General features: G+C 39.8%; 1 protein-coding gene across 1 annotated transcript in view; it reads right to left on the reverse strand.

The window, feature by feature from the left end:
• Positions 1–13,949, reverse strand: part of EQTN (equatorin) — a 14,884-nt gene extending 935 nt beyond the window's left edge. Inside the window, exons 1-7 of the mRNA XM_006143080.2 lie at positions 13,791–13,949; positions 13,422–13,550; positions 11,103–11,189; positions 8,493–8,579; positions 7,079–7,123; positions 5,224–5,283; positions 1,069–1,234 (exon numbers count right to left, since the gene is read on the reverse strand). Coding sequence (XP_006143142.1) covers positions 1,069–1,234; positions 5,224–5,283; positions 7,079–7,123; positions 8,493–8,579; positions 11,103–11,189; positions 13,422–13,550; positions 13,791–13,902 — 686 coding nt within the window. The 5' untranslated portion in view covers positions 13,903–13,949. The remainder of the gene's footprint in view (positions 1–1,068; positions 1,235–5,223; positions 5,284–7,078; positions 7,124–8,492; positions 8,580–11,102; positions 11,190–13,421; positions 13,551–13,790) is intronic.
• Between the last annotated feature and the right edge of the window lie 11,344 nt (positions 13,950–25,293).

Consider the following 25,293-nt stretch of genomic DNA (forward strand, 5'->3'; position numbering starts at 1 on the left):
ACCTTTCCAAAAAAAAAAAAAAAAGTAAAAGTAATATATATGAATTGTGAAATGAATGCATTAGTTTCTTAGTAACATGGAAATGATTGTTTGTCCTTAATTGTAATTTTGTTATAATGTTTGTGTGAAGGAAGCGTGTTTCAAACCTCAAGACCAGAATTTAGAAGTCAGTTTATCTAAATAGTAAAAAGTAGCCTTAATAAATATTTCATAAGAAACATATACAATATAATTAAACTATGGGAATAAATACCTATGGGACCAGAGAAACACATCATTCATTTAAAACATCATAATCAAAAGAATTCATGGTGATTGTGAACATTAAAAAAATTTGCTAGGAGTTTGGAAAGTAATCTGTTACACTCTGTGAAAATGTTTAAATAATCCTCTCAATGAGGCTTGAGTTTAATTTTTTTTTTTTAAGGTTTTTGCCTCAGTGCCTGTGTGCTCACCAAAGAGAGCCAGAAAGCGAGAGGGAAAGTAAGAAATCACCCCTCATGGGGGTTGGCCAGGCCACAATCAATTTTCCTCCTGGGATTCTGGGAACGTGTCCACACATGCCTGGTGTGACTTTCAAATTGCCAGGTCTAGGACTTGAACCACAGTTGGTCATGTGGGAGTCTGGCACCTTAACCACCACACAACCTGCTGGCCCCCAAGTTTAATATTTTTATAAAAAAGAATAAATGCATGACCTTCAAGGTATAAATTCTATGGAGAAATTTGTTGTTTTTTGATAGCTTCAAGGCTTGCTTGAATGGAAAATGTTAGCAGATGTGCTATTTAGAATGAATAGATGTTTTCTTCCAAGGCTGTCTAAAACAGAAGTGTATCTAGAGTCTCTCCAGTCTTTTCAATGAATGGGGTTATTCGATGACTATAATACTGGGGAAAAGTTCAAGTAGAGCATTCCCTATGTTCCTACTGAATAGGGGAGATGGAGTCTAACTGAACACCTTAGAGTCAAGCTTTGTGTCACATTTTCCTCACAATCTACTAAAGAGAGGAGAGAACGAGCCTGGCATCAAGCATGAGTTAGGAGGACTGAGAGGCCTGCACACTCACCTCAGCTGCTTCATTCTGTACAGCATGATACTACAGAACGCCAGGAGGGTTGCAAAAAGGATGAGGGTCATCAATGAGATACCCAGCATTAATTTGTACTTAATTTCATCTAGCTCTGATAATTCTTCTTCTTCTTCTTCTTCATTTGTAGCATTCACATCAGAGCCTGAGAAGGGAAAAAATGCAATAGAAAATAGTGTGTTCAGGATATTTCCCTGGAGGAGTAAGGATTTCAGAGCAACTGCAGAAGCCATCCACCATGGGAGTAGTCACTGTGCATTCCCCATTCCCTCCAGGTGATGCAAAGGAGTACTTTCCTCTCTAACTTCCACAGCAATCCTGGGGAAACGTGCTTAGCTCCGTTTCACAGGTTCAGAGATGGTTATCTATTTGCTCATGGCACATAGCTGGACAATGGCAAAATCTGGTTTCAAACCAAGATTGCCAGATAATAGAATGTGTATGTTGCAGTCCTCCTCCTTGACTTTACTAGAAGCTAGTTTAATAACCTCTGAAGATGTAGCAATAATATTTCTATGAAAAAGATGAACTTATAAGGGACTGTTCCTTCAAGAGAGCAAGATCCATGTTCTGCTGTTGGTAGATGCACTGATTTTTCTTTGTAAAAAAAAGCCTTCCTTTTACTGACAGAAAGGGCATGCACTCACCAGAGAGAGAGAGAGAGAGAGAGAGAAAGCACTCAACCAATGGGGAGTCATGCCACAATCCTTTTTCTTCCATTTCTCTCTGTGAGGATTTGCATGCACACATGCCTGTTATGTTTTTTAAACTGCTGGGGCCAGATTTTGAACTTTGGTCAGAAACATAGGATCCTGATCCCTTAGCCACTAAGCCATGGGCCAGCCCAAACTGATTTTTCTTTTGTGCTAAAAGGAGAGTGTACTGGGATGCTGCTTCTATGAGGCTTAAAAGCTAGGTTTGCCTAGTGTATTTGACATAACAACAACAACAAAAAATGGAAACAATTTACCTAACTTTCTAAAATAAGGTAAATAATAAAATATGTTTGGGCCCAGAGATAGCAAGTCTTTTTACTAAAACTATTACTGAAAATATATCTTTACTGCCAAATTTTACATTTTCCTGACTATGCATCCGACTTAATAAAATTTATTTACTTGATGACTTTAGATAACCATGTTGTTATTTCTCCCAGTTCTGTCTGCCCTAACCCAAAACTTTCAAAGCTTTTCCCTGTTTTCCAGGTAATGACATTTAGTTAATAAGCAATGACAGGACCAGCAGATGGCATAATGGTTACGTCGCTGGACTCCCACATAGTCGACTGCAGTTCGAGTCCTGGATCTGGTGACTTAGAGCTCATGTGCATGTGTCCCAAAATCTCGAGAGGAGGAGGATGGAGGAGCAGGGATTGCAGTGTGGTCATCCCCCTTGGGGGGTGATTTATTGCTTTCTGTCTTTTTGTCTCTCTTGAGAGCACATACACCCTATAGCAAAAATCGTTTGGGGGAGTGGGGGAAGAAAAGACAAACCCCCATACCTGCATTTTTTAAAATTATGATTTTAAAAATTATGATTTCCAAAACGTGATCATAGCCCAAAGGGAGTGAAATGTGAAATGTGTACAGCTGTTGTTGTCTATTATCTGACTTTGAGGTCAATTGTTTTGAAAATAATCAAATTGTGTTAAAATAGGCTATGCTACTGAATTGTTTTTCTACCTCCTGAAAAAGTCTTTTAAGAGATGTGTTCATAGTACATTTTATTTATCAAGGTGATGGTCAGAACTAGGGAAGGATTTAGAATCTCTAAACACTGTAAGTTACAGAAAAACTAATTAAACTTGGACAGGTTTTCTCTTTAAGCCTCAGTTTCCTCATCCGTGACACAGAGATAATGCTAACTTTCTGGAATTGTTATGAGGAATGACATAATAATATATTTAAGGCATCTGGCATGTAATATGTGCTCAATAAAAGAAAAATCACTCAAGCTCAATCACATAAATAAGAGAAATAACCAAGTATATCTAAAATGATGCAACATTTGTCATTCCTGTATATAACTTTTCTGAACAAAGAAATCACACTTGTTTTTCTTGAAGAACTATGAGACAAATGGCTGCACTTTTCAAATATCCTTTGCAAAACTGAGGTGATGGGTTCTAGCTGTATCATCAGATGCTATTTTTCTTTCTTTTTAAAGAAGGATTATTTACTTTTATTTATTATCATTATTTTTAAATTTGACCAGAGAGGGAACGAGAGGGAAAATAAGAAAGCAAGCCACCAAGTCTGGGACTCGAACCACAGTCGGCCATGTGGGAGTCCAGTGCCTTAACTACCATGCCATCTGCTGGCCCCCAGATGCTATTTTTCTTTTTCCTTTCTTTCTTTTTTCATTTCTTTTTTTTAAGGGAGTTTTTTTTGTTGTTGTTTTTTGGGGTTTTTTTTTTGAAGAGGTTTTTGCTATAGGGTGCGTGCGCTCACCTGACAGACAGAGAGACAGAAAGTGAGAAATCACCCCCAGGGGGGATGGCCACACTGCAATCCCTTCTCCTCCATTCTCCTCTCGGGATTTTGGGCATGCACGCACACGCACCCGGTGTAAGTTTTTAAGCCACTGGGTCCGGGACGCAAACCGAGGTCGACTATGTGGGAGTCCAGCAACATAGCCATTACGCTAACTGCTGGTCCTTAGAGAGGTTTATAGGGCACTTGTGCTTGCTGGAGAGACAGAAAGACACAGAGACAGAAAGTGAGCCATCACCCCCACCATGGGGGATGGCCATGCCACAATCCCTTCTCCAATCTCCTCTCTGGATTTTGCAACCCCCCCCCCCCCCCCCCGACACACACACGTCTGGTGTGAGTTTTAAGACACCAGGGCCAGGATTTGAACAACAGTCAACTATGTAGGAGTCTAACAATGTAACCATTATACCATCTGCTGGCCCCCAGATGCTATTTTCAATAATTTATTTGTAGGGCAGATTATGGAGGAAAAATTAGCATATTGCTTTGTCATGAAACTTTCCATTTAAACCAGATTTTTTTACTCTTACAATTATCCATTAATGAAATACTGTAAACAGTATCACGAATTCACATTCATTGCTGGTGGGAATGGAAAATGGTACAACCACTTTGGAAGACAGTTTGGTCATTTCCTAAAAATCTAAACGCATTCTTACCATTTGCTCCAGCAATCATGCTCCTAGGTGCTTACCCAAGTGAGTTGAAAACTTATGTCCACAAAAACCTGCACACAAATGTTTATAGCTGCTTTATTCAAATTTTCCCCAAATTGGAAGCAACTAAGATGTCCTCTCAATAGGTGAATACACTGAGTACATCCATATAATGGAATATTAGTGACGAAAAAAATGACCTATGAAGTCACAAAAAGACAAGGAGGAATCTTAACTGCATATTGCTGAGTCAAAGAAGCCAGTCTGAAAAGGATCCATTCTACATAATTCTAGCTGTATGGCATTCTGGGAAAAGCAGAACTATAGAGACAGTAAAAAGATCAGGGATTGCCAGGGGTTCAGGGGGTGAGAGGAATGGAGGGATGAATTGATGGTGGCAGCGAGAATTTTAGGGCAGTGAAATTTTTGCATGATGCTGTGATGGTGGATCCATGACATTATGCATTTGTCAAAACCCAGGGAAGTCCACAGCACAAAGAATGAACCCTACTAATAAGCTTTAGACTTTACTTAATAATAATGTACCAATATTGGTTCATAAAGTTTAACAAAGATGCCACACAAATGCAAAATGGTGATAATAGAGGAGATGGAGGGAGATACGAGAACTCTGTGTTTTCTCCGAAAATTTTCCTTAAACCTAAAGCTGCTCTAAAAATATTAAAAGTAGACTACATTCTGTATATTGTTCATTCACTCACTTCTCCGTTTGGTTTACCTGTTTCAGTAATTACAGCTACAAAACAGGAAGATGACGGTGGCCATCTGCAACTTGGTAGCTGAAGAAGAATGCTTAGGAACTGCAACCCTTCTCAAAGAGCAAATGTCCTCTCTGATAGGATGCCAGCCACCACGGTACCTGCTCGCGTACACTACACTTTACTAGGGAGAATAATATTGCTATACAGACGTTCAGATCTGTGCACCTTATGTATCTAGTAATTGAAATACTTTGTTCTTACTTGGAATTGGCTGAAATAATTGATCTTTGTCATCCATGCTCTTCGTTGTTTCACTTATAGCTGTTAAGACAATAAGTCACCGTTATGGTAAGCAGCATTCACTTTCTAAAATTATAGTTTGCTTATATGTGTGTGTATAAGACATATAGTCTGTTCTCATTATTTATGGTAATGTTCTCCTTTTTAAACATTTTTATTTATTTATTTATTTTTGCTATAGGGTGCCTACGCTTGCCAGAGACAAAGAGGGAGGGAGAAGAGAAAGCATCTCCCATGGGGAATGGTCATTTTGCAATGCCTTGTCCTCTGTGCGTCCCTCTTTTCAGGATTATGGGCACACGTGCACATGAGCCCAGCATGTTTCTCAAGCTCCTGGGTCTAGAACTCTTAACCACACAGTTGGTCATGTGGGGTCCGGCTGCTTTAACCTGGAGACCACCAAGCCTGCCCAGGTAATTATAGTCTATCTGGTCACTGTGAACCCAGAATTAGAAAATACTGAACTGCTGCTCCTGGAGTAAATGTAGGATCAGGCTCGCGTGTGTCTCCGATCATAGCAATTCCATGAACCAATCAGTGTGTAACATATTTTATGTGTGTCTGTGTAAAAACATCTTATTTAATATATACGATTGATTAATTAACATCCAACTTAGAACAAACAGCACTGAAACGTAGAGCTGAACAAAGCTGATCTAATGTGTATTTTCTCCATAAGGCGCAGTTCAGCCTTCCTGTGCTTAAGAATGCTAACCACTACACTTAGGAGCCATTTCAAACAGCAAAATTGTTAACAAAAAGCACAAAAAATGCAAAATTGTGATGCCAAATGGACTGCAAAAATGACACCTATGTACAATATTAGAGCTGACAAAGGAAGGTGAAGGTGGAATATTGCCTTGTTCCACCTTATCTGGGAATGTGCATATCAGGAGACTAAAGCTTTTAGAAGCTTTGCCAGTGTCTCCTGGCATGAAAGTGCTGCAAGTATTGATTTTGGGGTGACAAAAAAAATATAAGCGAGTGAGTGATTTAGAGAACAACACAGAATGTAAATAATGAGGATTTGCTGAATATAGTATTATCACATATAGAATGTATGCAGATATATCTGTGTGATACATTACATCTATAATATGTGTATCCATATATGCACATACATTACATGCATGCATGCTTACTTATTGATAATATAGATGTTACCTTCATGCATGCCTATATTTTTATATATAATTTGCATTTATACATGTACCACCATGTACACTGCTCCAAGCACAAGTAGGAATTGTATTGGACAAAAACCTTATTGAGTAAGAATCTTAAGATTTTCAAATCACAAATAAATTAAATCAAATGACTAGATTTTTAAAATTTTATTTTAGTTTTGCCTTAGGGCACATGTGCTCACTGGAGAGAAACAAAAAGACATAGAGAAAGGGAAAATGAGAAATCACCTCCTTTGTTGGGGATGACCATGCCACAACCCCTTATCCTCCATTCTCTTCTCAGGATTTGGGGCACACACACACATGGGCCCAGTTTTCAAGTCACTGGGTCCAATACTTAGACTGCGTATTCGGCCATGTGAGATCCAGACAACTTAACCTCCGAGTTATCTGCTGGCCCCTCTCATGACTAGCTTTTAACATTTGCAGGAGACTAAAACTTTTTTTGGTGGGTGGGAGAGTCAAAAACTGTGTGACCCTTTATCAACTTTCCAGTTTTGTTTTGCATTTGCTATTGTGGGGCAGCAGAATGTTGACTCCTCAGAGGTATTTAGACCGATGTTGGCCTTTCTACGTAAGACTTTAGGCAACCAAAACATTCCCCCAGCTACCTAACTGTATGAATTTACCTTTAGCTAACTTTGTCCAAAATTCAGGAACATTTGGGGTTGATTCTGTTTAAAAAGAAGAACATGATAACAAAATAAGATAATTTGACTTTATTAACTAACATTCACGTGTTTGTTAGTTTATTCATTTACCAGTTATTATACCTTGAGTATCTACCATGTTCCAGACCCTGTGTTTGGCACTAAGTTATAGAAGTGGACAAGACACAGGCCTTAGGCTTAAGACACCTACTCTTAATCTGGAGGCAGACAGATTGAATCGTTGATTATGTTGTAAGAAAATGAGGACATTACTAGAAAGGCACAGGTGATATGGACGGAGCCTAATTGAACTCATAAAGGCTGGAAACCCTTCAAAAAGGAGACAATGTTCCATAGCGGGCTTGGAAGACTAGTGTTATACACCAGGCTAACAAAGTGAGGGAGAGCAAATTCCAGCTGTGGGCGAATTCAGTCATGAGTAGGTTCTGTAATGTCTGGGAGCTTCAGGTAGTCTGGAGTGAAGAACGGAAATGGGGAATGTGACCAGAGATGAGACTGGAAAGTTTTCACAGTGGCCAATTTATTTCTGACCAGGATGCATGGTTGAGAAGTTAGAACATGACCCCAAACCTAGTGGCAAATTACCAAAGGTATCAAAGGAAGGTGGTGCCAGGATGATCAACCTTCTATTTTTTAAGCATATCCCCTCCAAAAAGGAGGCAAGTTTGTTATTTTTAGTAGTGCTAAAGATGCCATCTAATTTAAAACAATTGTATTAGAAACAGACTGTATGAACTGCAGAAAATAGGGTTTCATGTAATGACAGGTCCATTGTCTTCAATTAGACTGCTCATTCAAGACCTCAGAGCAGAACCACCCTGCAGTGTTATGCTTTTTTTATAAATATTTATAAGGGACAATATGCTTGGCAAGAATGTAAAATGGTCATTTTTATTTTACAATCTCTCACTCCCAACCACTTCTCCTCGAATAATCTTGGAGAACACTAATAATTGACTCTAACCGGAGGAAGTATTATTCCTCAGGCAGGTAGAAATTTTTGCATTATCATCAAAATAAGTTATATTTAAAATATACTTAATATACTTATATTGCTATATTTAAAACTCATTAAATATTTAGATAGATATGAAGTGAATATCCTTTTAATACAGATATGAATGCAATACATCTAATTAAGATGAAATTATGTTTCTAAGAAAAGCTCACTTCCTATCTTTGGTCAGGTGCATCTGAATATGAACTCTCAGACAGTCATCATTTAAAAGATTTAGAAGTGAATTCAAAATGTAGCAGTATAAAGCCTTTAAGCCTGCTAGCGCTTTATGTAATGCTCAGAGTAGTGAAACAGATTTTTAAGTCACATTAATGATATACTCCAATTATGAATATGGTGTAGTAATTTTAATACTTTGTATATTTTTATGAGAGGATTCTGGAACAGATTTTTCTTCTTCACTGATGGGTTTTTCAGATGTCGTTTTGTTGATCATTTTATCTAAGGAAAGGAATAAAGGCTTATCAGCATATAAAATATTGACTAAACATTTGTGGTTAGACATAGCTTTAAGCTAAAAACATGTTATTAAACTAAAAACAAAAGGAGGGAGAAAAAATCAGAGAGACATTGAACTTTGCCTGAAATAACTTAGAAAGGAAAAAGAGGCATTAAAGAAGACTTCTGAGATAAGAGTTCGCCTGAGGTGGGAATTAGTAAACCCATTATCTGGGAAACGGGGAAAAGCAGGGAACACCGGCCACGAGCTTCCTCTGTGTGTAAGGATGAGTCAGGATGAGACCTTTGGTTTCAGACAGTTCCCCACACAGACCTTGAAGTGATAGTCTGGGGCAGGTAGGTGGTTGGTCACCAAAAGGGAGACAGTTAGTGTCCTTGTAAATGGGAAATAGAACTACAGATACTAACATTTTGGACTATAAATCAAGGATTTTCAGGCCAAGTTTAGGATATAGCTCAGTCAATAATGTGTCCCTCTGGAGCTTTGTCACTGTAAATATTTGGTAGCCAAAAGGCCAATTTTTACTTCATGATTGGTCATTTTAGTTAACTTTGCTTAATTCAGGAATCAGTTCCACATGCAGTAGAGGCCACCCACTATAGCAGGAATCTTCAGAGCGGCAGAATGGACTCAGACTGAAAGAACAAACTCACTGCAGGCCCCTTGTTGCCAAGAAAGGATGGAGAGGGAGGGAGAGTCAAAGACTGTGACCCTTTATCACCTTTCCAGTTCTGTGGGGCAGCAGAATGTTGACTCCTCAGAGGTATTTAGACCGATGTTGGCCTTTCTACGTAAGACTTTAGGCAACCAAAACATTTTCCCAGCTACCTAACTGTATGAATTTACCTTCAGCTAACATTGTAACAGTAATAGTCTGTTACTCGAGGTGATATTAATCCAGGCAGGCCTTGAAAAATTCCTAAGTAGTACTTAAACTCTGCCATGCTACGCTTGGGGAAAAGTGTCTGGAGTAGTTCAGCTTATTCCTTCGTCCTCAGTACTAGGAACTCTACTTAAGAAGGTGCTGCTTAGTCAAAATGGTCCTGGAGCCCTCTACTTCCTGAGGGTCCTGGCCTCTGTATGGTCCCCACGTCTCCTCTTGGAGTAGCATTTGAAGTAGCAGGAATTTATCCCAATTCTACTTTCTTTGACTATCCTCTGGGGGCCTGAATTATGGGAGTGGAACTTAGCGTTTTGGAATCTCTTCTGTGGGTCCTGTGGTCCTCAAAAAGCTTTATCCTGACATGATTTGAGGTGCTAGCTCTGCTTAAGAGCCAGTACTCTGTGTCTTGTCCCAAACAACACAAGATGTTTGCTGTGCACAAACAGTATTCCCAGGAGTGATTTATGTTTTATCTAATGAAGGCATGTCCTGGCAATGCCACTGTTACATTTAAATCCCAAGGTTTGAAACTGCTCAAAATACTCTATTATTGTCAAGCAGTTTTATTAATAATCAGACATGACTCAGTCTGGTTTTTCCCAGTACTAAAATTGCCAGGGCCAGAAACAGGAAGGAGTAAGAATATGGGTTTAAGAAAGATGTATAAGTTCCTAAAATTCTAAGTTTAGTTATTAATTTTTCTTTTTATAGAAACCAAAAAAAAAGATGTAAAAATGTCCCTGTCTTTTTTCTTTTTAAAGAATTATTTAATTTTATCTATTATTGTTATTACTTAATTTGCTATAGTCACCAGAGAGAGACAGAGAGAGAGAGAGAGAGAGAGAGAAAGTAAGAAAGCAAACTGCCAGGTCCAGGACTTGATTCGTAGTCAGCCATTTGGCAGTCCAGTGCCTTAACCAGCACTCCACCTGCTGGCACCCTCCCTATCTTTTTCCTTTTTTATTTTTTTAAAAGAACTACTTTATTTAACTTTATTTATTATTATTTTCCTGTTTGATCAGAGAGAGACAGAGAAAGAGACAGAGGGAAAGTGAGAAAGCAAGCCACCAACCAGGTCCAGGATTTGAACTGTCGTTGGCCTTGTGGGAGTCCAGCACCTTTAACCACCACGCCACCTGCCGGCACTGTCTTTTGAAATGATTAGTGCAATGGATATGGAGCCTCAGGTGTGTTGGTGTGGCTGGAAGTGTAGGGAGGAAAAGAAAAACCACCTAGTGGCTGACCAAGAGCTCAGTTGAACCTCAAAATTACAGAATCTACATTGGAGAGAAAGTTTTTGTCTTATGTAGAAAGTTAGACTTTTTTCCTACCCACTCTCTAATGCTGATTTTTGTTTCTTTTTAAAGTTTATTGAGAGAGAGAAAGGAGAGAGGACACGGACAGGTTCTTGTTATACCCTGATCCTTCCCCTGGCCTTCCAGCTCGCGAGAATTTCCTTTTGGGGTGGAGATGTAAGGTTGGAGGTGGGCAGGTGGGCCGGGGATCTGAACCTTGGGTCTTCCCATGTGACTTCATTATCATACAGTGGAACCAATACCACCTGTTTATAAACACTGCTTTAAGGACTTTTACACATATAGTAGTGCCTTTCAATACTTACAGTTTTTTAGTGCAAATTTCAGATCAGTTGTCGCTCTCACAGATATTTCAGACTCACTGCCATTTGCGTTTTGTGTTGTGAACACGTCTAAAAACATAAAATCAAGTCTTCACCAACTAGCTAACTCACTAGCTAACTAACTCAAATTGGGAAAATAATTCAGTATCTTAATTTGGATAAAGCCTGTCTCAGTGAAGCAAGAGATACAGACATTATAAAGGAATTAATCAGCAGAACTGATTTTATAAATCTTAAAATTTGCCCTGAGATTAAATATATTTAAACAGGTTTAAAAATAAGCAACAGCTTAGGAGAAAATATTTATTACTACTATTACCATAGGAAAAAAAATATATATATCTTTAGATGTATATGTGTCATACATAGAAAAATATACATTTTATATATTGAAAAAGACTATATATAGAGAAAAATACTTATATATGTATGTATGTCTTTTTTCTAAATATATAATAGCCCTTGCAAATAAAATATAACCTAAAAGAAAAATGGGTGAGGATATGAACAGTCAAGTGAGAGAAGTAGAAGTTTAAAGGATGTCCAATATATACAGGAAAAAGTACTCAATTTCACAAATAATCAGAGTGTGAATTTAAAAAGCAATGATAATTTCTCACTTTATCAGAGTCACAAAATATGATTAACAACAGTCATTGTGGGTGAGGATATACAGCATTCTTGGAGGCTGTAATTATTACATTTGGAGCACAAATTGGTGGTATCTATCAATATTTAAAAAGATTTACCCTTCATTCAACAATTCCATTGCTTGGTATCAATCCGAGATAGAAGCACTCAAGCATGCATGTGAAAAGAATTTATGAGGAAAAAAATTGCACATCATCTAAATGTACTGTGATCCAAGAATAGCTAAATTAAGGAACGTCATTTTTTTGAACACTATATATCCATTAAAAATAATGAGATAAGCATGAAAAGAACTCCAGTTATCAAAGGGGACACCAAGTCATAGTACAATTCTTCAGTATGGCCTGTTTACAATGTGTATACATGTGTGTGCATATGGGTATGTTATGTATAAAATGTGAGAGGTTCTTTAATACATGTGATTATCAGGCACTTGATGTATTGATCCTGTTTAATTCAGAATAGAGATAAATCCTGAAAAGGACAGGATTTGCATTGTGCCATTTTGCACACTACAAGTTATCCAGAACTAGCTTAGACATCAATCCTGCTTCTGTTTTCTGGTAAGTATGAAAGCTCTCTGAGAATCAGGAATTTTTTTCCCACCACAAAAGGAGAATTTGATTCATCAAAGAAAAAATAGAACTACAACTTATACTTCAGAGTTTTCAAAACACTTGCATGTACATACATTTTCATTGTTTTCTTAGATATCTTCTTTGATTAATAAAGATCCCAGGATAATTAAAGTCAATCTTCATAATTCCTTTTCACTAAGAGTTTCTTATGACTTTTTCCCTTTGTAGATGGTACACCCTAGAAAGACATGGAAAGGAAGCCCATCCAAGGAATGGTCAACTAGAAACAAAATTTTAATGGGCCTTTCCAAACATCCAGATGTCACTTTGATATAGGTTGAACTGTATCCATCCAAAAAGAACATACCAAAGTCCCAAACCCAGGACCTCAAATGTGGCCATATCTGGAAATAGGACTGTTGAAGATGTAATTAAGATGAAGTCATACTGGACTAGGGTGGGCTCCTAATCTGATGGGACTAGCGCTCTTCGAAGAGGGAAACGAAGACACAGAGATACAGGCAGAATGTCATGTGAAGAAGTGACAGAGCCAGGACTGAAGCAGCCAGAAGCCAAGAATATCGGGGGATACTAGAAGCTGGAAGAGGCAAGGACAGGTGCTTGCATGATGGCTTTGGGGAGAGGCTTTACAGGATTGTCCAGGACTTTGATTTCGGGAGATAAAAAATTTCCAGAACTAAGAAAAAATTTCTGTGGTTTCGAACCACTCATTTTGTGCTACGTTGTTTCAGCAGCCTTAGGAGGCTGATACACATCTCCAAGTACAGATTAGTTAACCTACCACACTCATATTAGGTCCGTTACTGATGTGAACAGCCCCAATGCCATGAGGAACCACAGTAATCACCAAGATAACCCTTGTTAAACTTCATAGCTCTCATGAAAAAAAGTTGTAGGAAACAAGGATTTCATTGTACACATGGAAAAATCTACATGGTAAATTAGAATTAAGATGCAGAAACTAAAATGATTACAGATGTTTAAAAAGGGGAATTAAGATAGATGAAGTAGTATCAACTTTTGCTCATAGGTATTAACTCTAAAGACTTACATTGTTTCACATCTCTAAAATTTTCATGACTGTTATCATCAGCTGGAGCCCCATGTTGAGTATGTTCCTTCAAATTTTCTTCTTCCTCTCTATTTTCATCTTCATCTAACGATATCACATCAGGTCTCCCTAGAAAAAAGTATAGTGTACTGTGGGTCAGAACTATGTTGATTTCTTTCACTATTTTTGTTTGTCTAAGTGCGTTGTTTTCACAAAGGATTTGAGGCAGACATTTAAATTCAAAATTATACCACCTCTCCAGCAGTAAAGCTTATATCATCCTGTAGAAATAGCCACATATCAATTTTCCATAATTATGGGTCATCTTTACCTACACTTTTTTGGTGAAACTATTAAATGTTTACTCACCTTTAACAGTGGACTTCAAATTGCTAACCTCTGAGGAAAACACCCCAGATAAAAAAACAAACAATATAAAATTCATTGGGAAATTGATGTGATTTATGCAGTAATCTACCATGTCTTCTCCAAGTTTCCTTTCTGTGGCCCCCAGGGCCTGTGACTTACTGAGACATTATGACATCACTGCCAAAGGAGCCAGAATGTGGGAGCAGCTCACAAGGCCTTTGTGACTCAACCTGAGACTATTTTGTCTTTTGGCACTATGATGCATTTAATTTAAAAAAATAAATCATGGGAGAACCAGCAGTTAGCATAATGGCTATGTCGCTGGACTCCCACGTAGTCGACCATGGTTCACGTCCCGGACCCAGTGGCTTAAAACTCACGCCGGGCGCGTGTGCGTGCGTGCCCAAGATCCCGAGAGGAGAATGGAGGAGAAGGGATTGTGGCATGACCATCCCCCCTGGGGGGTGATTTCTCGCTTTCTGTCTCTATGTCTCTGTCTGTCTGGCGAGCGCACGCGCCCTATAGTGAAAACCTCTCCAAAAAAAAAAAAAAAATCATAACAACATTTTTTGAATATTAATAAATATATTTTTGTGAAGGAATGTTAATTATGAGTTTCTGGATTTAAAAAAGAATATTTTTGATGGTAAAATGAGAACAAACCATTTTTATATTCAAAGCATTGCAATGTAAAATGTTCTACCGAATAACTACAAGCAAAATATATGTTAAATATTAGTCAGAGGAGCCAGCAGGTGGCATGGTGGTTAAGGCACTGGATCCCACATGACTGACTTTGTGATTTGAGTCCCAGATCTGGCAGCGTGATTCTCCATGCTGTTGGAATGTGGGCTTGGTGGGACAATATTAAAAATCCTTTCTTATAACTATTTTGAAATACCCTGGTTTGATCATCACACATTGTATATGTTTATTTAAAAATCACATTGTAGGGCTAGCTAGGTGGTATGATGTTTAAGGCAGCTGGATCCCATGTGCAGACTATGAGGTTCAAGTCCCAGACCTGGAAGTTTGAAAAGCATACCAGGCATGTGTGCATGCATGCCTAAAATCCTGAGAGGAGAATGAAAGAGAAGGGAGTGGGGTGTGGTCACCTCCCCTGTGTGGTGCTTTCTCACTTTTCCTCTCTCTCTGTCTCTCTCTGGTGAGCACATGCACACTATAGTAAATTAAGCAAACTAACCTACCCTTTATTTTAAAAAATCACATTGTACTTCATGAACTTATTTCTTATTAATGTCTAGAGAGCTTTTGTTTTTGCCAGAGAGACAGAAAGGGAGAGGAGAAGGAAAGGGAGAAAGCACTCTCTAATGGGACATGGTCATGCTACAATCCCTTTGCTTCCATTTCTCCTTCCTGTTGGGATCTGGGACATATGCACACATGTACCTGTACTCAAACTGCCAGGCATGGGATGCAAACTGTGGTTGGCCATGTTGGATCCAGCTTCCTTAACTACTAGGTGATGAGGCCAGCCCCACTCACCTCTCTCTTAATTTGCCAGTGTGATAGATTTGGACTTTAGAAATGAAGTGATTTTACTGCGTCCCATTATGGAAGAGGATGGCCTGGTTCTCTTTCTCAAGAACCATGACCGAGGCCAGCAAGGGCCATCCTCATTTTTTACCCTGGGCCCCATCCTAACCACACAATGATATCAGAATTTCGGTTTGGTTAATGTTCAGAGTTTTGCTTCAGTGCTGTCAATGTCTCTTCAAGGCGGTGCCAATCACAGTCTCTGAAAAGAGACCTACAGTAAAAGGGCCAGTGGGATAAACAAGTCGTAGTCCTTAGTGTTGCAGCTGGACCTGAGTCAGCTCTCCGCTATGTCACCTATTCTAGATCCCCTCATGATTTCTGCTGGGTTAGGGGATAGGGCTTTTTGTAGAAAAGTATTCGTTCAAAGTGGAGAAAACGGACCATCAGATGGCATAACAATTACATCACTGGAATCCCATGTAGTCAACCACAGTTTGAGTCCCAGACCCAGGGGCTTAAAACTCAGGCTGGGGCATGTGTGTGTGTGTGTCTGTGTGTGTGTGTGTGCCCCAAATCCGAAGAGGAGAATGGAGGAGACGGGATTGTGCCACAGCCATCTCCCTGGGGGGTGATTTTTCGGTTTTTGTCTCTGTCTCTCTGGTAAGCGCAGGCACCTTACAACAAAAATCTCTAAAAAAAAGGGAAGGGGGGAAGAGGAAAGTTTCTTGGTTGAAGGCCTCTGATAAGGAGACCTCTAAATGTAGTCACCTGGGCTAGGAATGCAGGTATACATCTGAGTGTGGCCAGCCCAGGGAGGAGCTGAATTCTTGACTGCAACTCCCTTGGGAAAACTGCAATGTACTGCCTTTGAACTAAATTTGGTGTGAGGAGTACAACTTTCCCCCATTAAGTTTGCCAGGAAGAGCCTTATAATTTCCTATGGTAGGGCCCCAAAGATTACACATGAGTCTGGCCTGAAACCAGTCACACTGGCCCACTTTGCATCCCACACAAAGTTGATGGCAGGAACACTGCTCGAAGACCCGCCCAGTGGCGTGTTCTCCCTTCATCACCGTCTGCCAAGGCCGCCCTAAATGAAGCCTTAAGGAAGCTCTGTCTCTCTCTCTGGCAAGCACATACAGTCCTTTTTCTGACTTGCACATTATTGACCTGATCCATCTGTGGACCAGACTTGAATTTTTCCTCCTTAGTTGTTTGTAGACAATGCTAGACAAGGTCATAAGTATAACCAAGGGAGAGGCGACATGGGTGTGGACTATTGTTTGGTTTAACTTACTTGTACCATCCAATCCAGATCTGCTCGGTCCCAACCCATAATGTATATTTCCATTGTATTATGGTTTCTTCCTGAGCACATTTATGTTTAAGGGCTTACAGAGGAATGGTAAATGCTAAGAAATATGACAGGAAGACATTAAGAGCATCTACGATTACCTGGGACTTAAGGACGACAGGTGCCCGCCATAAAGAATGTGTGCGCTGGAGTGTCCATTTATCCCAGGTGAATTACTGAAGCTCTTCGGTCTGTAGGAGTAGAACACTGGATGGAACAGAGAGGATGATCACAACTCCTTTCATTCTTCTGGGAAAACCCAAGCTATTAGCTCATAGGGGTCTTTAAGATCAAGAGGAGATAATGTATGGAAAGCAGTTATCTCAGGGCCTGGCACTCAATAAGTGTTCCCATTAAGACTGGGCTGGTGCAGAAAGCCAAACGCTGCAGATCTCACTTTTATGTGGAGTCTGAAATGTCGAGCTCGAAGACGCAGAGTAGAACGAAGGCTACGAGAGGGTAGGTGCAGGGTGAGTATGAAGAGGTGTTGGTCGAAGGATACAAAAGTTTGTTTAGATGGGGAAATAAGTTTAAGATATCTATTGTATCTCATGGTAACTATGGTTAATAACAATATATTGTATATTTGCAAATTTCTAAGTGAGTAGACTTTAAGTATTAGCACTACAAAATAAAGAGACACCTATTTGAGGTACTGCATATATTCGCTTAATTTAACCATTTACAATGATGCATATATCAAAACATTATGTTGTGTACCATACATGCTACAATTTTTGTCAATTAAAAAAAAATTCAGGGTAGCTCCGTGGCACAGCAGTAATACATTACTCAAGAGAAGTGGATTTCACATGGTGCTGCAATTGAAATCCTCAGCCTTGCCAGCCTAAAACAAGCTGGGCACACTTGCGAATGTCCAAGATGGCTAGGGGACTGGACGAAGGGGATCATGGTGTGACCAGAGCTGTGGACGGGCTCATGTCTCTCTCTCTTGTGTACATGCTCTCTCACAAACAAAAGGATAATATGCCAGTGCATGTTTAACTGAATGCTCTACCCAAAAAGAAGAAAGAGAAAAAGAGAAATTGCAGCATTTCCCAGCTTTCGTTGTGTACATATGCCCTCCACACTTGATTTTAACTGTCCACATAAAGTCACTGAATGAGGAGGAGAGAGATGCCCACCATTTTGTACCATGCCACTATGGTGGATACAGATACCCTAGAGCGTAGATCATTACGAAGTAATTTTGAAAAGCTGAGTTTTGAGTATTTATTACTTTTATTTTAAAATATACATTATTTAATTTTTAATAATGGCTGTGTTTTACACTGGGCTTCCAAACTTGTTGTGAATGTATCAATATTTTAAAAATATATTTATTTATTTGTTTGTTATTATTATTTAACATGACCAGAGAGAGACACATAAAGAAGGAGAAAGGGAAAGTGAGAAAGCAAGCCATCAGGTCAGCCCTGTGGGAGTCTAGTGCCTGAACTACCATGCCACCTGTCGGCTGCATAAATGTATCAGTATTAATAGAGTCAGCTCCATTTCAGCTCTTGCCAACTTCCTCAAACATCTCCTGGCAGGACTTTGAAGATCTTGTTCTTTCTTTTTTAAAACATTATTATTTTACTTAACTTTATTTTATTAATTTTAATTTGACCAGAGAGGGACAGAGAGAGAGAGAGAAAGAGGGAAAGTGAGAAAGCAAGCAGCCAGGTCCAAGAACTCAAACAGCGGTTGGTATGTGAGAGTCCAGCGTCCTTAACCACCACACCACCTGCTGGTCCCAAAGGACCTTGTTCTTTCTTACACTCACCAATGTCTCAAGGCAACCTTTATTTTTTTGTTGTTTATTTTTATCCATCGAGAGAGAGGAAGAGAGAGCAAGAGACACTGAGCACTCTCGGTAGGCTGTTCATGCCATGATCCTCTCCCCAGCCCTACAGCCAGCCTGGCTTGAGTACACTCACAGATGCACCTGGCATGTCAAAGGCCTGGCCGTGAACCTGGAGCCTACTACCCACATGGTCTCCTGCATTCTGCAGCAGTGCCTGAGCCTTTGTGGCTGGGCCCTGAGGGCATCCTTCTCAGTTCACTTTTGAAAGCAGTATACACTTCCTTATCCTTAGCAAATCCTTTAAAACTAGGACAACACCTTCTGGGTTCTGGGTTTAGTCTTCCTATTCCCTGCCTTTTATTCTGGAGAATTCCTTTTCTCTGCACTCTAGAAACTCTTGCCAACTTTTGTTTTCTGTGCCAAGTTCGAATACAGAACCTCAGCTTGGGACTAGAATAATGGAAAGCAGTGCAAATATTTCTCCTGTTGTAGGACCCATTGTCACTGTGGATCAGTTGCCTGAAGGTGCTTCTCAGCAGTGTAAGGCTGTTTAATCATCACTGACTCCAAGGCAGACTCCTAGATGGCCCCCAATGATCCCTTCCTCTTAGTATTCATGCCTTTATGTAGTTCTCTTCCTTTAGGTGTGAATGGAACCTGTGATGTAACCCTAGCCCTAATCCTAACCCTAGAATATGACAACAGTGATGGCATGTCAATTTCACAATCACATTCCATAAGATTACATGGTCACACTACATACTAAATTTATTGCAATTTGCTATGCAGTAATAGAAAACCAACACTGGCACTTAGAGGTGGGCATAGATGAGGCCTCTATAGACAGTGCTTCTCAAGATTAAGGGAAATTAAGAATCATTTCATTTTTAAAAAATTGTAAGAGGATATACATGCACTTGCCAGGGAGAAAGAGAGAGAGAGAAACTCCTTGTAGGGCATGGTCATGTCACAGTCCCTTTCCTCCATTTCTTTCTCTGGTCAGAATTTTGAGTATGCACACACACGCACTTGATATGTTTTTCGGACCACCAGGGCTGATATTCAAACCACACTTGGCTGTGAGGGTTCCAGCTCCCTACCTCTGTGCCGTGGGCCTGGCCCAATAAGCATCATTTTATATGCCTGATTAAATACAAATAGCTGGGTCCCACTCTTGGAGATTTTGATTTAATAGTTTTTGGGAAAGGCCCAGCAACCTGCCATTTTAATAGGCATCTCTGTGATTTGAGAGCCTTCTCACTACATCTTGAGAAAAATTTATGTCATTACAATGGTTGGTATTTGGAATTGGAGCTTTTATAAACAGATATCCCTAAAACCCAGAACCAATTTTGGGACCCTTTCATACGTGAGAGTAGGAGTCATCATTTGAGATTTTACCAAGAGCTAATTAAGCTCATATGCCCGAAGCATGTTCCATCAAATTGCACAACCGTGAAGTGATCTAAAAAGACCTTCCACAGTCAATAGCATTAGGGAAATGCCTCTTGTTACAACCTTCTTTTAGACAGTCGTAGTGCAAAATAGCCTAGTCTGAGTGCTCTAGCAAGAAACTCATTTTAAATATTTTTAACCAATATTTTTCAAACTTATTTGACCATGAAATTATTAAATCTATGCAAGGATAATATCTGCAGGTAGATTATTGTGTTGACTAAGAGCTTATGAAGAGTGCTCATAAAGATGCAAATGCTGACCAAATCAGACTGAATTTCTCTACGTTTTCCAGTCTTGTATATTTCCATTGCCAAATTTGAGGTGAAAATATTTGCTTCCTCTCCTGAGTGTATGCTAGTCTTCCATGGGCGACAATGAAGAGTTTGGTCAAGAATGAGATTGTTCAGTGGGAGAATTGGATGATACGAACTCTCTGACTGGGATGCCAGGGGTGAGAGCTGACCTGGCCTGCTGACTGTTCCTATTAAACTTACAGAGGCTGAGCTAGTCAGTCTTTCTTTCATTCCCTCCTGCAAGCGAAACACTGATTGGCAGCATCTGCAGCAGGGCAACAAGCCTATTGGTTCCTCCTCCTTGACTCTTACCTTTCATAACATTTTGCTCCAGGCTCACGTCCTATAGGTGAAGAAGATATTAATTTCCCCTTGTGTAGCTTCCTCATTATTGCTTCCCAAGATTCCTTCAGACTTGGGGGTAGCCGATTTTATGATCTCCATGATAATAAGTAAATAAATAAATAAAGCTTAGTCACCCAGTTAGCAAGTGAACAGTCTAAAAGGAGGAATCATTTTCAAATAAGTTAAGTGTGTGTGTATGTGTGTGTGTGTGTGTGTGTGTGTGTGTGTAGGGGGGTATAACTAGTGCTTAAAAGCAGGACTTTGGTGACAGACTGCTTGGGTTCAAATCCCAGATCCATCACCAAGCCACTCCATGACCTTGAGTACGATTTCTAGTCCTATGCCTCAATTTCCTCACCTGTAGACGATAGTGCCTGCCTCCTAGCGTTGCGCTGAGGAGTAATTCAGATAATCCAAGTGAAATGCTGGGACAGTGCTGGTGCTGCGTGAAAGTGGGATAATTCTATGTAAACTCACTGCTGCTCCCAGGGTGCCATCAGCACTGTCTCCACCTCTGCAGTGACTGCACACATGCCAACACCCACATATCCCTCAATGACTGGTTGTGCAAATGAGATGGGAGACTGCAATGTCGAGTGTCAAGTGCTGTACTTAGCACAACACAGATCTCCAGCAAATAAATCCTGGACCTTTCTTTCCCCTTAAAATACCTTCCTAATTCTCTGTAAAGCTCTCTGAACACCTGCCTGATATGTTCCTATTCCTTTCATTTTTTTTTTTCTTTTAAAGTTGATCTACTTGAAGAAAGAGATCTCATGTCGACAGGGTCCATCAAACCTAATCCTCCCAGAGCCTTCCAGTTAGCCAGGAGCATGGGCATGTCAGCATGTTCAGGCTGAGTTGAGATCTGAACCTGGGGCCTCCCAGGTGGCTCCAGTATTATGTTGTAGCACCCTACCACCTGCAACACCACCCCTGGGATTTTTTTTCTCCTTCTCCTTTTTTTAAAGATAGGTTATTGGGAACCAGCAGTTAGCGTAATGGCTATGTCGTTGGATTCCCACGTTAGTCGACCGTGGTTCACATCCGGAACCTGGTGGCTTAAAACTCACGCTGGGCACGTGGGTGTGCGTGCCCAAGATCCCGAGAGGAGAATGGAGGAGAAGGGATTGTGGTGTGGCCATCCCCCCTGGGAGGGTGATTTTCGCTTTGTCTCTCTGTCTCTCTGTATCTGTCTGGTGAGCGCACCCACCCTATAGCAAAAACCTCTCCAAAAAAAGAAAAAATTGTAGTATGCCTATCACATTTTGATGTACATTTCAGACAGTAAAACTGCGAAACAGAGGAATTCTTTATATTTATGATTATGTTCCATGGGCCTTATTATTCACTGCCCTATCTCAAGAAATCTCTACCTTTTACCTGGTAAAATAGTTTTCATTGTATATAGTATACTGTTACTGTTATTGGCAACATTGGTTGTTATTGGAATCACCTCTAATTATCAGATAGGCACTATACAAATACATATATATATATATATACAGAGAACTCATAAATATATATATGTTTTTTTAAATGTTACTTTATTTTATTCCCTTAACATAATTATAAGTTATATAAGAACAAATGTATAATCCCTTTCTGCAGTTCAGAAATCTGAGGCATGAGAGAATTAAATACAAGGATGGTGGTGACAAATCAGAGATTAAAAACTCCGGTTTGGGAGCCAGCAGGTGGTGTGGTGAAGGTGCGGGATCCCACACGACTGACTTCTCAGAATCCTGAACCCAGTGGCCTGAAAGTCATGCCCAGTATGTGTGCGTATGTGCCCCAAATTCTGAAAGATTGGAAGACAAGGGATTGCAGTGTGGTCATCCCTCCAGGGAATAATTCCTCATTCCCACTCTCTCTCTGTCTGGCAAGTATATACACCTTATAGCAAAAACTAAAACAAGCAAACAAACCCACCCCCCAGGTTTATTTAATCAGTGAACCTTTTCTATGACCTAGTTTTATCTTCACATATGCCAGATTATCATCAAATTTAATATTGAATCCAACTGTAAGGAAAAAGTATGTACAACACTCATGCACTGAGAAGATAAACTACATGCTTGATGCCTTCCTGGGAAAGTCCAAAATAGGACAAAGGACCTTATGCGGCAATGCAAGTGTGTGTGTGTGTGTGTGTGTGTGTGTTTGCAAGCGAATTTTGAAAGTTTTTGTAGAAATAACAGTTTCTCTTTTATTTACCAGTTTAAGGACCACTGTGAAGTGAAGAGCTTATTTGTTAGAGACACAAATCAAGCATTAAAAACACAGACTAGATGATGGTCATATGTCTTTTATTTGCAACATTTGAATAACTTAGCTCATATAGGACTGATTTCATAAATATCACTTAGATTCACCTTGCTTTTCTAATTTATTTGTGTTAGTCTTTTTTTCTTACGGCCAAACCTTTAATCATAAATGGAACTAAAAATGTAGTAAAAATTTGTTTCTGTTGTATGTAAAAAAAGATACAGGAAAACCTTGAGATCAGAACACTAGAAACAAGTAAAACAGTTTAATTATTTGGTTAGAAATGGACTTCTTCTTTAAGTCATACAAATCCTTATATACTCATTAAAAATTCTTACCTAAAATTACTATCTGATGACAGGAAAAAGCCTGTTACAAAAGTTTTTTGTTGATATATTTTTAAAGCAGGAAAACAGGCTAATTCTAGGAGAGAATCACCAATTTCTTCAAGGACCAAAATGATCAGTGTAAGAATGACAATGACATTATCCAAATGATGCCTCCAAGTCCCTTTAGTGATTTTGCCATTGCGCACATTTCTTAAAGACATGGCCATATTTTTCCTACATGACGTTTCTGTTTTTTTTTTTTGAGAGGATTTTTGCCATAGGGCACATGCGCTCACCAGACAGAGAGAGACAGAAAGAGAGAAATCACCCACCAGAGGGGATGGCCACGCCGCAATCTCTTCTCCTCCATTCTCCTCTCGGGATCTTGGGCATGCATGCACACCCGCCCCGCGTGAGTTTTAAGCCAAGGGTCCATGACGCGAACTGTGATCGACTACGTGGGAGTTCGGTGACAACTATTATGCTAACTGCTGGTCCCATGATGTTTCTCACATTGTGATACCCATGGGGTGTAGAAGGGACTTAAGGCTGGTGACCATAGGAAGGAATGTGCTTCCATCAATGACCAGAATGACGGGTTGGCATTAATCACCACAAAATGATGACAGAAACTCTCTTGGAGCCATTTCAGTTTTGTCATGTAAAGAGATGATTAAAAAATAACAATAACTAAAATTTTAAAAAAGTGTAATTCAATGACCTATGTTGAAGGAAGGAAAATTTGGAAAGTCAAAAATAAAAACTGGGGAACCAGCAGTTAGCGTAATGGCTATGTCGCTGGATTCCCACGTAGTCGACCACGGTTCGCATCCCGGACCCGGTGGCTTAGAACTCACGCCGGGCACGTGTGCGTGCGTGCCCAAGATCCTGAGAGGAGAATGGAGGAGAAGAGATTGCGGCGTGACCATCCCCCCCTGGGGGTGATTTCTCGCTTTCTGTCTCTATGTCTCTCTCTGTCTGTCTGGCGAGCGCACGCGCCCTATAGTGAAAACCTCTCAAAAAAAAAAAAAAGATTAAAAAAATAAAAACTGAAATGATTAAATATTAGGTCGTTGGAAAGTCATGGTGTATTTTTCTATGCAAAAATGTGGCATGAGTGGCCAGCAGGTGGCGTAATGGTTATGTTGCTGGACTCCCACATGGTCCACCATGGCCGGAGTCCCAGAAACTCATGCCAGGCATCCCAATAGAAGAATGGAGGAGAAGGGATTGCAGCATGGCCATCCACCCTGGGAGGGTGATTTCTCACTTTCTCTCTGTCTTTCTCTGTGTTGCCCATGAGTGCACATACCCTAAACAAAAATCTTTTTTTAAGAAAAAAAAAATGCATCTTGACTTTCCTGATGACCCGATATAATATAATAAAGAATTTTGTACGTGCTATTAAAATAGAAAAGGAACTTATAAATGTATATTTAAAAAAAAAAAGACTTTTTGGAGAAGGCAATTTTTTACAGTGTTCACATCCATAATGCAGTGACAAGGATTGCTTTGGGACACCTTCAAGTTGTACAGTGATGGTTAATGGGCCAGTTGGTGGTGTGGTAGTTAAGGCTGCTGGATCTCACATGACTGTGCAGCCTGAGTTCCTGACTGGGGCTTGAAAAACACTGGGCAGGTGTGTGTACATGTCTAAAATCTCAAAAGGGGAGTGGACGAGGACTGTGGTATGGCTCATTCCTTATGAGGGGATAATTTCTCACTCTCTCTAGTGATGCACACACTCTATGGCAAATTGAAAAAAAAAAAGAAATGTTTAACAATGGGGGAAGAAGTCTTCCAACAGGATGCTGTGGTTGTGAAAACTCTATAGAAAGAAGGCTGAAGAACGATTGGTAAATCTTTAAATATCCAACAGTTACGCAAATAAAGCTCTCATTTACTGTACTTTTACTTATCCTGTATGGTCTTAGGACCTTCCTGAAAGTAGGGCACTCAAACAAATGTGCTGAAACTAAAAGACGATACTTCAGTTCAAATGGAATACATGATTTCAGATGTTATAAAGTGTTCAATGGATTGTACCACAGGGTACTGCAAAACTTCTATGCTTGAAGATATTTGAGAGGAAGAAAGATCTTTTCATCTGGAATGTTACTAATATGGTTTGTGAGGTGGTAGGAATGAA

Source organism: Tupaia chinensis, unplaced genomic scaffold (assembly GCF_000334495.1).
Source record: "Tupaia chinensis unplaced genomic scaffold, TupChi_1.0 Scaffold000093_1, whole genome shotgun sequence".
Classification (NCBI taxonomy): domain Eukaryota; kingdom Metazoa; phylum Chordata; class Mammalia; order Scandentia; family Tupaiidae; genus Tupaia; species Tupaia belangeri.